Raw genomic sequence first — 13,567 nt, 5'->3', positions numbered from 1 at the left:
CATCAGCATTTTTTGAATTAACCTGTTAATGACAATAAGACCAACGTTTAGATGAATCATTTATTTCAGACAGTTCCACATACAAATGGTCAGACAAATACAACACAAAGAGCAGAATGAGATTTAGAAAACTGCATAAAACTCACAAACACAGTCCAATTTACATCATACATAACTACAAAAAGGCATGACCAGAAGCTCTGTACAGATACTTTATACAATTATCTATTTTCATATATACAATAAAAATGAACTATGTACAGCATTTCCCCCAGTCTTCCTAAGAGAGAAAAATAGACAACACATCTAAAGATGTAGATTCACAATAAAAGGGCAGATCAGACCAAAGTGCCAATTTGTCAGCCTTCAAATGGTTAAATACTACACATACAGTAGTACACCGTCCATATGCTAACTAGTCTCCTTCATTTAGTTACTTTAAACAAGCTTTTAGAGCAAACCTTTTCTCTTTGAGACAATTCGATGAACAGGTTACCAGCACCAGATATCACATCATACAACTGACACATTATTCCAGGGGCAAAAAACTCAGACAATATTTAAGAACATCTTATGTAAGAAAATACAACTAATTTCAGACGTTCAGCAAGCGCCAATTTGTTTTTTTGTTTTTTCGTGCATACACACCGTAAGTGCTGGTTTTTGAGTTTACCCTGATATCCAGCAGCTTTTTTATTTCCTGAAAATACGTTATTCTAGTTAGTGCTTCATAGCCAAGAGAGCCATAACAGTGATATGCTACCATGTTTCCAATGTGGTCATAATTGGAAATGGGTCTAAAAATGATTCAATTCACCCATCTCCGCCACCTGCCCAGACAGCTTGTAGTGCACAAGAGCTTTAGCAGTAATCATGTGCAACATCCAAATGAAACCACAATATAAAGATTGTTTTAAATAGCAGAATAGAAACAAACACAAAGTGAAAATACTTTTTGACTTGCTGCGAGATGATCAATAGCTAGGACTTTTTGGACTAACAGCTCCTGACCAGCAGAGGGCAGCATTGTCTGATTGTCTTTACCTGTTGCTAATAGCATGAATTAAAATGTGGTTGCTGGTGTGCTATTTTATTGCTAAAATGGTTAATACTGGTCTGAAAAACTGTGCTGACTCCAATTTGTAATGTTGTTTGAGCGCACATGTATGATTTTTTTTTTTTGGTCAGTGCGTTGTTTTGTTTTGTTAATGGTGACAGAAATAAAAAATTCAATACTTTTTCCCCTTTTTTTTGTTGCCATACTTTTGGATCTACACTACTGTTTAATCGTTTGAGGTCAGTAAGATTTTATTTTATCTTTTTAAATATATATTTTTTCATCAAGGATACATAATTAAATTATAAAAGCCACTGAATAAAACATAAAAAAGGTAATTGCAACTTTTTATCTCACAATTCTTATTTATTAATTTTTTTTTTCATTTTTTGCAATTGCAAGTTTATATCTTGCAATTCTGACCTTTTTCTCAGAACAGCATGATACAAACTCAGAATTCGGACTTTTTTCCTCATAATTGTGAGATTTAAAAGTCAGAATTGCAAGATTAAAACTTGCAATTCTAAGAAAAAGTCGCAATTATGAAATTTAAACTTTTTTCCTTGCAATTCAGAGGTTATATCTCGTTATTCTGACTTTTTCCTCTAAATTCTGACTTTTTTCTCAGAATTGGATGATAAAACTGACAAAATGCAAGTCGCAATTTTGAATTCTGATACATAAACTATGGAAGAGTTTCTGCCACTGATTAAAAAAAAGCTAATTACGACTTTTATCTAATAATTCTGACTTTTTTCTTGCAGTTTTTTTCTTAGAATTGCGAGATATAAACTCACAGATATGACTTTTTTTCTCAGAAATGTGATATAAACTCGCAATTGTGAATTAAAAAGTCAGTATTGCGTGATATAAAGCCGCAATCAGAAAAAAAACTGAATTTTAAATTCACAATTCTGATTTCTAACTTTTTTCCCACAATTCGGAGTTTATCTTGCAATTGTGAACTTTTTGTCTCAGAATTGCAAGATACCAAGTCAGAATTGTGATGAATTGATATGAACTTGCAGTTGTAACTTTTTTCTCAGAATTGCATGATTTAACATCACAATTGCGAGTCATAAAGTCAGTATTGTGAGATATAAACTCGCAGTTTTAACTTTTATAAACTTGCAATCTTGAGAAAAAACTCGCAATTGAGTTTTTTCGCAGAATTGTGAGATATAAAGTCACAGTTATGACTTTTTTTATCAGAATTACGAGATATAAACTCGCAGTTCTAACTTTTTTCTTAGAATTGAGAAATTTAAACTTGCAGTTGCGAGTTGTAAAGTCAGTATTGCGTGATATAAACTCAAAGACAAAAACAAAAGATTTTCGCAGTTCTGAAATTCTGACTTTTTTTCTCACAATTCCAAGTTTATCTTGCAATTGCAACCTTTTTTCTCAGAATTGCGAGATTATAAACTCAAAATTCTGACATTTTTTCTCAGAATTGTGAGTTTCACATTTGTGAGGGGAAAAAAAAAACATTCTGATTCCGAGATTATTTCTGACTTTTTCTCAGAATTGCATAATACTATCTCAGAATTCAGATTTTTTTTTCTCAGAATTGTAAGCTATAAAGTCAGAATTGCGAGATATAAACTTGCAGTTCTAACTTTTTTCAAGACTGCATGATTTAAACTCACAGTTGTGAGTTATAAAGGCAGTATTGCATGATATAAACAGTAGTTTCACAGTAGTTTTTTTCGCAATACCGAGATTTTATCTCATAATTCTGACTTTATTTCTCGCTACTGTGAGTTTATATCTCGCTATTTTGACTTTATAACTTGCAATTGTGATTTTATTTCAAGCAATTCTAAAAAAAAAAAAGTCGTAATTGTGAAATAAAAACTTGCAATTACCTTTTTTATTTTTTATTCAGTGGTGGAAATGATTTTATTAAATTAAATCTTTATGATATTAAAAAGATTTCTATTACAAAATGTTTTTTTAACCTATATTTAATTGTATATTCATCAAAGAATTCTGAAAGAAACATACCAGTTTCCACAAAAAATATTAAGCAGCATTCATAATAAGAAGAAATGCTTCTTGAGCAGCAAATCTTATTAGAATGATTTCTGAAGGATCATGTAACACTGAAGACTGGAGTAATGACTGTTGAAAATTCAGCTTTGCCAAAACAGAAATAAATTATTTTTTAAAAATATTTTCAAACAGAAAAGTTATTTTAATTTGTAATAATATTTCACAATATTACTTTTTTCTTTACTGACACCAAACTTTTAAACAGTAGTGTATACAGGTATTTGCCCTCTGCTTAACATATGATTATCTTAACACAGCTTCCACAGAAACTTGTGACTACAGCACAGCCACATTTACTATTGGTAAAAGTTGAGCATGTATTTATGGCACTCATCTTGTGCGATTCCATGGTACTGCTATTTATTATTTGTTCATCAGATTACATTATATCCACAAAAAACTCACAGGGGTTGCCCATGGCATGCTGGAAGGACTGGCGACTGGCGGTGAGTTCCGGTGGTATGGCCCCTATTTCCCTCACTGGAGGGGCCCCTGGGGGCCCACTGCTGATAGCCCCCTTAGGGGTCAATCTGGCCAGGCTGTAGGGAGGAGGCAGGCCCGGGGGTCCGTAAGAGGAGGCGTGGCTTCGTTCGCTGAGCGCACAAGAGGTGTGGCCATATTTGGAAAAGGGAGCGTGGCTGTAGGAGAAGGATGTGCGGCTGTGTTGGGACGGGACACGGGAATGAGTGTGGCTGCGGGATGAAAGCGCATGGCTACGGTGGCTCAACTGGCTGGCTGAACGCTCAACCCGCCTCCCACCTGCTCGGTTGTTGCCTGAATCCGATTCGCTGCCACCGCTGCCTGCTGATTTGCGGTCCTTGTCTCTCGGCACAGGCCGCTGGCTCCTCCCAATGCTATGGTTGGAACTACTGCTTCGACTTCCTGAAAAATAAACATAAGTTTACATGATTATATGGAGAGGAATACAAAAAGTATTCACGTAGCTTTATAAAATTAAGGTTGAACCACTGATGTCACATAGACTATTTTAACAACGTCCCTACTACCTTTCTGGACCTTGAATGTGTCAATTGTGTTGCTGTCTATGCAGGGTCAGAAAGCTCTCGGATTTCATCAGGAATTTCTTAATTTGTGTTACAAAGATGAACGAAGGTCTCACGCATTTGGAACGACATGAGGGTGAGTAATTAATGACAGAGTTTTCATTTTTTGTTGAACTATCTCTTTAATATCAATAAATTATACTGTTTGATTTAAACAAACAGATTTGATTTGAACTCTATAATGACAAACGTTCATGCCACGATCCAAGAGAATTATTAAAATCTGATGAAAAATGATGGCAGTTAATGAGCTGATGACATACATCTATCAGATTTAAACTGAAGCTGGATGACATGAGACTGGAGTCAAATGACAACGCAAATGAGATCATGAGGTGCTCCATCCTGAATTTAAAACACTGTCAAATTTCGAACAAAAGCCACATCATTTCACTCTTACGTAACAGGCATGGCAAAGCTTTACATACACATATGGGATCTACATTGATATTGTCATGTGCATTCCCAGACTAGTGTGTATGCATTTCAATTTTTTTCCACAACACATGACATGCTGAGAAATACAGAGACAACAGGCGAGGCCAAATCCAGCAACAGAAATACCCCAGTCATGGAGGGAGACATGACTGTAAGAAAGAGAAAGAGAGAGAGGGGATAAAGAGAGAGGGAGAGGGCTGCCTTACCGGACACCCCAGGGTTGGGACTACCTCCTCCATCAGTCTGCCATTGCACAGCAGAAACGAATAGGAAACAACACAGTTAAGCCTTCTGTCTATCTAAACACCAGAAGCTCTATCAAGTACAGATCATCCTCACAGTCTAAGTGCATTACTGGAATCTGCTCAGTATAAAATAAAATCTTATATGTGCTCATATAAGATATTTATTTCCATGTTGTGATGATATGTTAGAACTTACAGTAATATAGCGATATCTAATACCATTTAGAGATACCAGATACCATTTAGACTGAAATTTCACAAGATTATATACCAATATTGATACTACAGTGAAAATGGGTATGCTAATTAAATGATTAGTTCACTTCCAGAACAAAAATGTACAGATAATGTACTCACCCCGTTGTCATCTAAGATGTTCATGTTTTTCTTCAGTCGTAAAGAAATTATGTTTTTTGAGGAAAACATTTCAGGAATTTGCTCCATGTAGTGGACTTCTATGGTGCCCCCGAGATATAAACTCGCATTCGGGATTCTCGCAATTCTGAGATTTTATCTTACAATTCTGACTTTATTTCTCGCTACTGTGAGTTTATATTTCACTATTCTGACTTTATAACTCGCAATGGTGTTTTTATTCCACGCAGTTCTGAGAAAAAAGTCATAATTGCGAGATGTAATCTCACAATTGTAAGAAAAAGCCAGAATTGTGATATAAAAACTTGCAATTTCCTTTTTATTCAGTGGTGGACACAATATTATTAAATAGATCAAAAGTGACAGTAAAAAATATAGTGGACTTCTATAGTGCCCCCGAGTTTAATGTCCAAAATGCAGTTTAAATGCAGCTTCAAAGGGCTGTAAACGATCCCAGCTGAGGAAGAAGGGTCTTATCTAGTGAAACGATTAAATACTTTTTAACCTCAAATGCTCGTCTGGTGTAGCACTGCCATGCGCATATGTACTCTCTGTAATCCGGGTCAATACAGTTAGGGTATGTCGAAAAAATTGCCATCTCATTTTCTTCTCCAGCTTCAAAATCATCCTACATTGCTGTTTTACCTTTTTTTATAAAGGCTGTTTAACTTATGCAGCGATGTAGGACGATTTTAATGTTGGAGGAAAAATAAGATGGAAGTTTTTCGACATACCCTAACTGTATTGACCTGGATTACACAGAGTATGCATGTGCATGGCAGTTCTAGACAAGACAAGGATTTGAGGTTAAAAAGTATATACTTTTTTTTTTTTTTTAAGAAAATGACCAATTCTTTCACTAGGTAAGACCCTTCTTCCTTAGCTGGGAACATTTAGAGCCCTTTGAAGCTGCATTTAAACTGCATTTTGAACGTTCAAACTCGGGGGCACCACTATGAAAAAAAATCCTGAAATGTTTTCCTCAAAAAACAATTTCTTTACGACTGAAGAAAGAAAGACATGAACATCTTGGATGACAACGGGGTGAGTACATTATCTGTACATTTTTGTTCTGGAAGTGAACTAATCCTTTAAAAGGCACAATATGTAAGATTTCTTTTATTAAAATATCCAAAAAACTGTAGAATAGTGTTATATATTTTTCTGACTTGTGTACTTACATTACGTCAAATGTTTCGAAGAATGTTTAAATCCAGGGAAATAAGCAATTGTAACTAGTGTACCGGTCCCTGTCATTGCATCGCCTGTATAATAGTCATATACCCTCGATTTTCCAGTTTTATTTTGTAGTAAACATGGAAATACTAAAGACACTTCAATATGTTATGCATTTTATTTGACAGGTGATGAACGCACAGAGTAGCATTATAACAGAACTTTCAACACACTCAAATGTATCTAGTATGATAAACAGTGCTGCTTTTTCCTACATACACATAACCGGAAGAAGCGGAAATGGTTGATTGTGGCATAATAAAAGCTCCGCTGCTTTTGAGCCGTTACTTCATTAGCTATTGCTTCAGCGTCCTCGTTTTGCTTCCACCACTTTCAGCCCCACCCTGCTCTTTATTCCAGTGACGTTAATAAAACTTTAGTATACAGTATTAGCTCATCCATGAACATAATGTCTGCCCTAGTCCCAACGGATTGCATCGGTTGTGGGGATGAAGACAACAACTCCCACACTCAATCACGCGTCATTAAACTACGCCTTTGTTTCTTCGTTTGTTTTAAATATGCACCCTCTAGCGGAGAAAAGATACATATTGTGCCTTTAACATAGTGCTTTTTAATAATTTAATCATTTCACCATATACATAACATTATTCACCAAGGATACATTAAATTTGTCAAAATGACACTGAAGACATTAAGTATCACAAAAGATTTCAAATGCTGTTTATTCGTATTTTTTTTCCATCAAAGAATCTTGTGTATCAGTTTCAAAAAAATATTACAGTTAAAAAAAATAGTTTTTTTTTCAACATTGATAATAGGAAATGTTTTTGAGCAGCAAATCAGCTAATTAAAATGATTTCTGAAGTATCATGTGACACTGAAGACTGAAGTGATGATGCAGAAAATTCAGCTTTGCGTCACAGGAACAAATTACATTTTAAAGGGATAGTTCACCCAAAAATGAAAATTCTGTTGTTTATTTCTCACCCTGCCAAACCCATAAGACCTTCATTCATCTTCGGAAACACAAATTAATATATTTTTGATGAAATCCCAGAGCTTTCCGACCTTGCTTAGACAGCAATGCAACTGACACGTTCAAGGCCCAGAAAGGTAGTGAGGAAAGCCGCAAAAATGATCCATGTGACGTCAGTGGTTCAACCTTAATGTTATGAAGCTATGAGAAGACTTTTTGTGCACAAAGAAAACAAAAATAACAACTGTATTCAACAATTTCCTCTATTCCGCATCAGTCTTTGATGCAAATTCACGAGAGTACCACAATGTAGTTGTTTTTTTTGTGCACAAAAATTATTCTTGTAGCTTCATAAAATTACGAACCACTTATGTCACATGGACTATTTTATTGATGTCATTACTACCTTTCTGGGTCTTGAATGTGATAGCTGCAATTTAATTTTGTTCTTACAGGTTTGGAAAAACATGAGGGTGAGTAATTAATGACAGAATTTTCATTTCTAGGTGAACTATCCCTTTAAAATATATTCAAACAGAAAACGATTTTCACATATTAATGTTTTTAATGTGTTTTTGATAAATGTAGCCTTACTGAGCATAAGAAGCTTATACCAAAAACTTTTTGAAACGATCTTACAGACCCCCAACTTTTGAACTTTAGTGTGTATATAGCACATAAAATCCATGTATTTTAAATATTTAAAATGTTTTCCCACACAGCCAAACATCTGCCCTAGTTTTACTTTGTTTGACTGCTTTTATCGGCCTATCCATATGCTTCAAACCTCACAACACACCAAAACCTTCACTCAGGAGATGGCAGATCACTCCGACTGATTCCTACAGGCAACTCACTAACACAAAAACAACAGGCTGCTGAGTTTCCTTCCTGACATCTTCACTGAGCTAGCGCATGGCATGTGTGAAATGAGCAACAGGTTATGCATTAATGTGAAGCAGACGGATGTGCAATGCAAAAGCATTAGAGAGTGGGATGAATGCAAGCACTGCAGGTGAAATCATGATGAGAGCTGAAATCAATTCTTAAAATGTGGCCAAAAATGATGAAGACAATAAACTGAGAGATGCCTGAAAGGTTTTAAAAGTATATAACCTTCAGAGACCCCACAAAATACTACAGCTGTGATTTGAAGACTTCCGGAAATATCCCTTGTGTAGGGATAGCAGTATCTAAATAATATAAGTCATGCATTAATTTCATATTAGGGATATGCAAAGCTATAAATTTTCACAACTCTTGATTCAAAAACAGCTAGATAGAGTGAAAGCAAATGCAACATACTGTAATACTTATAATATAAGGCTATTTCATACTTTCAAACAAAAACACCCTGAAATAATATCTTTTTATTTCAGTTGTGAACCATGCAGAGATTTATTATGGAAGCGCTAACTTCAGTTAATCTGATTGTCTTCAGTGATGGATGACTTTCTCTACTCACCCTCACTGTGATGACTTCCTGCGCTGCCACTGTGAAAACTGTGGCAGGGGTCGGAATATCCTGGAGGGAAACCAGAGGGCGCTGTGGAGAAGGGTGGGTAGGGGAAGGGCTGGCCGCCCATGGGCCACGGGTTAGTAGACGGAGGGGGGAGAGGCGCCAATGTGTCCTGCTCTGAACCAGCACCACTCGATCCCTCATTCAAGTTTAGTGTAGCCATATCTAAGAACAAAGCAATAAACATAAAGAGGTTACATGTACCGTTTAAAATAGATCAGCGTAAAACTTACTAGTTCAACCAAAAATTTAAATTAGTTGAAAATATACCCTTCCATCAGGACAAGATGTAGACAAATTTGTTCTTCATTAGAAGAGATTTGGAGAAATTTAGCATCTCATCAGTTGCACACCAATGGATTATCTGTGAATGGGTGCCGTCAGAATGAGAGTCCAAACAGCTGATAAAAACATCACAATAATCCACAAATAATTCAAACAACTCCAGTCTATCAATTAACATCGTATGAAGTGTAAAGCTGCTTGTTTTAAGAAACAAATCTACCTTCAATGAATTTACCTTTAAACTGTCTTATAGTCAAAATACCAGCCAATATTCTATAAAGTTTCCTCCAGCAATTTTATAAATATAGGCTGGAGACAATGGTTCAAAGATGTCTTAATGATGAGTTTGATTATTATTACAAACACACAGCTTTTCACTTCACACAACGTTAATTTGTTGATTGTCATGTGGATTAATTGGACTATTTTTTTATCAGTTGTTTGGACTCTCTTTTTGATGGCACCCATTCACTGCAGAGGATCCACCGGTGAGCAAGTGATGTAATGGGAAATTTCCCCAAATCTTTTCCGATGAAGAAACAAACTTGTTTACATTTTGGAAGTCCTGAGAGGAAATAAATTTTCATTTTCATTTTTGGGTAAACTATTTCTTTAAAGGAAATGTAGAGATGTGTTGTACTTTGGCAGAGATCTCCAAATGTGTAGTAACACTGTTCAGAGAAGGTGATCTTGTTGACAGTGTGTCTGAGATAGCCATGTTTCAGCAGGCTGCTGGCGTATTTCCTGGCATCCCGTCGGTCTTTGAATCCCTCGACCCGTGAGTACAGCCAGTCTACTACATCACCTCCTGTAAAAACACGAGATCCAGAGAGATTACAAAACACCTACACTCCCAGTCAAAAGTTTTTGAACAGTAAGATTTTTAATGTTTTTTTTTTCTCTTCTGCTCACCAAGCCTGCATTTATTTGAACCAAAGTACAGCAAAAACAGTACATTTAAAATAACCATTTTCTATTTAAATATATTTTAAAATGTAATTTATTCCTGCGATCCAAGGTCCATTTCCAGCATCATTACTCAAGTCAAATGATCCTTCAGAAATCGTTGTATGCTAATTTGCTGTTCAATAAACATTTTTATTATTATTATCAACATTTAAAACACTTAAAATAAAAAAATCAAATTAAAAGCAATAAAATAATAAAAAGCTTTTATAACATTATACACTATATCATTCAAAAGCTTGAAGTCAGTATAATTTCTTTAATACTTCTATTTAGCAGAGACTCAGCATTTTTTACTCAGCTGTTTTCAACATAATAATAATAATAACAATAATAATAATAATACAATTTTGAGCATTTACACTGAAGGATCATGTGACAGGAGTAATGCTAAAAATTCAGCTTTGAGATCACAAGAATAAATTACATTTTAAAATATATTCAAATTGAAAACAGTTAAATATATTAAAAAAATATTTAAAAATAAAGAAAAAAAATATAATACATTTTAATTGCAGGCTTGGTGAGCAAAACAGACTTTTTTAAAAACATTAAACATCTAAAAAACTTTTGACTGGTTGTGTACATACCAGTATTATTACAGTTATCTAATAGCATTAAAAAAGCATTTTATGAAAAACTAATACCATAAAAAATGTATTAACTGAAATCAAAATTTAAAAATGACACTTTAAAATATTACTAAAAACTACAGCAATCTTTTTTAACAAACATCATTTTTGTAACATCATCAACAGTACTAACGTGAGTGAGAAAATCTCACAAACAGAAAGAAAGAGAGAGCTTACCTATAACAGCATTCACTATAGTAATCTTTAGCCACATTCTGTCCCTTATTTCTAGCCCTGAGTCTGGGAGCTGCATCACCTTTACAATAGTGGCCATGTCTGTCTTTCCCACTGTAAGAGGGAGATCGTCAAACTCTGTGAAAGACAATAAGATGATTAGTATGTTGCTTTGCAAAAAAGAAGATGCTGTGAATGTGATCTGTCAGAGAGAAAAGACTACCATTTTGTGGGTAAGATCCTGTAAGTGCAGTAGTGTGGGAAATCCACGCTGCCGGATCAATAGGTCTAACTGGTTCAGCTTTGAAAAAGAAAAAAAGCAGTAAAGTCAGAGAAGATGGATAAGTATTTGTATATCTGAAAAAAAAAATTCAGAGTTTGTGTGTACTGACCTCTAGGTATAGTAAAGTAACTGCGAGGCGAAGGGTCCCAGCATTTGGCAACAGTGAGACTGATGGGACTAGAGAAAAAAAGTGCAATAGTTAGTTAAAACACAATTATATCTTAAGCCATACAACTCAAAATATTTTCTCCTGTTCATTCTTACCCATTCTTTGAGACAATCTCTCTGAGGATTCGGACTGCATCATCATTGCTCATGTTTTCAAAGTTCACGTCATTTACCTGCAAGTCAAAATGTAGCATAAACAAGCTACCATTAGGGCCAGGCAATATTTTGAATATTCATAATTATTGTGCAAACTTCCAAGGGTGCCTGAAGATGACTTAAAATAATTTCAATCATCAATTTGATTGTATTTAATTTTAAAATCACTTGTGCGATACTTGAAATATCCTGTAAATTAATAAACATTTAAAAGCCCATGGGGATTTTTATAATAAATATACACTTTCTTCTAATTATATCATGCACTAAAACATTGTATTAAGTATAAATTGCAAGCAAAACTTTTTTTAAATATATAATTTTTTTTATATATATAAATATGGATAAATATGGTGGTCTTTGAATATTCTTGTGGACTTTGTAGTAAAAAGGTTGAGAATAAGGTTGAGTTAAGTTGTTTCAATTAACTGATTCAATCTGATTTAGCAATTTGTCACCATTCTATGTCCTATATAATTATGACATTAACTTTAGTAAAGTTTTTTGTATTAAACATTTTTAATCTATTTGGCAACACTTTGGTTAAAAAAGTAAACCCTTTACTTTAAAAACAATTTCACCATTTAACTACACTGGCGTTCAAAAGTTTGTAATCTGTAAGAATTTTAATCTTTTTTTTTTTTAAGTCTTTTCTGCTCATCAAGGCTGCATTTATTTGATTAAAAATACAGAAAAAACAGTAATATTGTAAAAAAATTATTGCGATTTAAAATAGTGATTTTCTGTTTTAATATACTTTAAAACAGAATTTATTCTTGTGATGAAAAAGCTGAATTTTTAGCATCATTACTCCAGTCTTCAGTGTCAATAACCCTCCAGAAATCCTTCTAATATGCTGATTTATTATCAATGTTGGAAACAGTTGTGCAGCTTAATATTTTTTTTGGAACCGGTGATACCTTTTTCAGGATTTTTTGATGAATAAAACATTAAAAAGAACAGCATTTATTTAAAAGAGAAATCTCGCTTGGGTCAGGGAATTAAAAACATTGAACATCATCTTACTGACCCTAAACTTTTGAACTGGGGTATATATAGTATAACCCTATTGTAAACTACATAAACTATATAGTTAGTATAACTATATAAGATAAACTGGGACCTTGTAAGTTCCTGTAAATAAGAATACCAAAAAATTAGCATTTAACTGATCTAATTAAGGTACCTTAAGGTAATGTTCCTAATATCAGTGTGCTACACTGTGCCATGATGCCAATATGAAGATGTGGTCTAATCCATAACTATTACTGTAATCTGCTGCTCAACAGGGATCAACAGCTGCTGGAGGCATTTGAAGGCTGTATCTGCATCTACAGACAATCACTAAACCCACAGTGCACAGAGCCAGAGGCCAAATTTCATCCCTAAAAACTAATGTAAATACAAACCGTATGTCCCTGCAGCGTATAATCTCTTTAATGCACCACAGTATCTTCCACTGGCAGAGCCAATCCATTGCATTACACTAATCTGCTTTTCAACCAAGGAGTAAAAAACTGAGCTATTAGGGGTTTTACAGAAATAGTCCACCCAAAAATGAACATTCTGTCTCATTTATTCACCCTCATGTTGTTCAAAAGAAAATATTTTGAAGAATATATGAATTTCCACTGTATGGTCAAAAAATATAATGGTAACAAAAACTGTTTGGTTTTGGTACCAACATTATTGTATGCTTCATGCAAACAGTAAGTCATTCAGGTTTGAAAACAACATGAGAGTCAGTAAATGATGACAGAAGATGACTTTGCTCTGCGGTTTTACTTATATAGTATTTAATAACAACCTACCTGCAGGAGCATGTCGCCTGGCTCTATCCTCCCATCTGCTGCCACGGCTCCTCCCTTCATAATAGAGCCGATGTAGATGCCACCATCTCCTCTATCGTTACTTTGGCCCACTATACTGATGCCGAGAAAGTTATATTTCTCTGTGCAAATAAAAGAGAACATG

At 34.5% G+C, this 13,567-nt stretch overlaps 1 protein-coding gene across 1 annotated transcript in view; it reads right to left on the bottom strand.

Annotated features, from left to right (window-relative positions):
- Nucleotides 1–46: 46 nt before the first annotated feature.
- The window catches only part of dvl1b (dishevelled segment polarity protein 1b), a 74,095-nt gene continuing 60,574 nt past the window's right edge, over nucleotides 47–13,567 (bottom strand). Inside the window, exons 9-16 of the mRNA XM_073825835.1 lie at nucleotides 13,405–13,544; nucleotides 11,534–11,610; nucleotides 11,379–11,446; nucleotides 11,210–11,287; nucleotides 10,990–11,124; nucleotides 9,855–10,022; nucleotides 8,876–9,094; nucleotides 47–3,994 (exon numbers count right to left, since the gene is read on the bottom strand). Of these exons, the coding sequence (XP_073681936.1) occupies nucleotides 3,492–3,994; nucleotides 8,876–9,094; nucleotides 9,855–10,022; nucleotides 10,990–11,124; nucleotides 11,210–11,287; nucleotides 11,379–11,446; nucleotides 11,534–11,610; nucleotides 13,405–13,544 (1,388 nt within the window). The 3' untranslated portion in view covers nucleotides 47–3,491. The remainder of the gene's footprint in view (nucleotides 3,995–8,875; nucleotides 9,095–9,854; nucleotides 10,023–10,989; nucleotides 11,125–11,209; nucleotides 11,288–11,378; nucleotides 11,447–11,533; nucleotides 11,611–13,404; nucleotides 13,545–13,567) is intronic.

This window comes from Garra rufa, chromosome 20, assembly GCF_049309525.1.
Source record: "Garra rufa chromosome 20, GarRuf1.0, whole genome shotgun sequence".
In the NCBI taxonomy this organism is placed as follows: Eukaryota; Metazoa; Chordata; class Actinopteri; order Cypriniformes; family Cyprinidae; genus Garra; species Garra rufa.
This window is presented reverse-complemented; position numbering and strand designations above follow the sequence as displayed.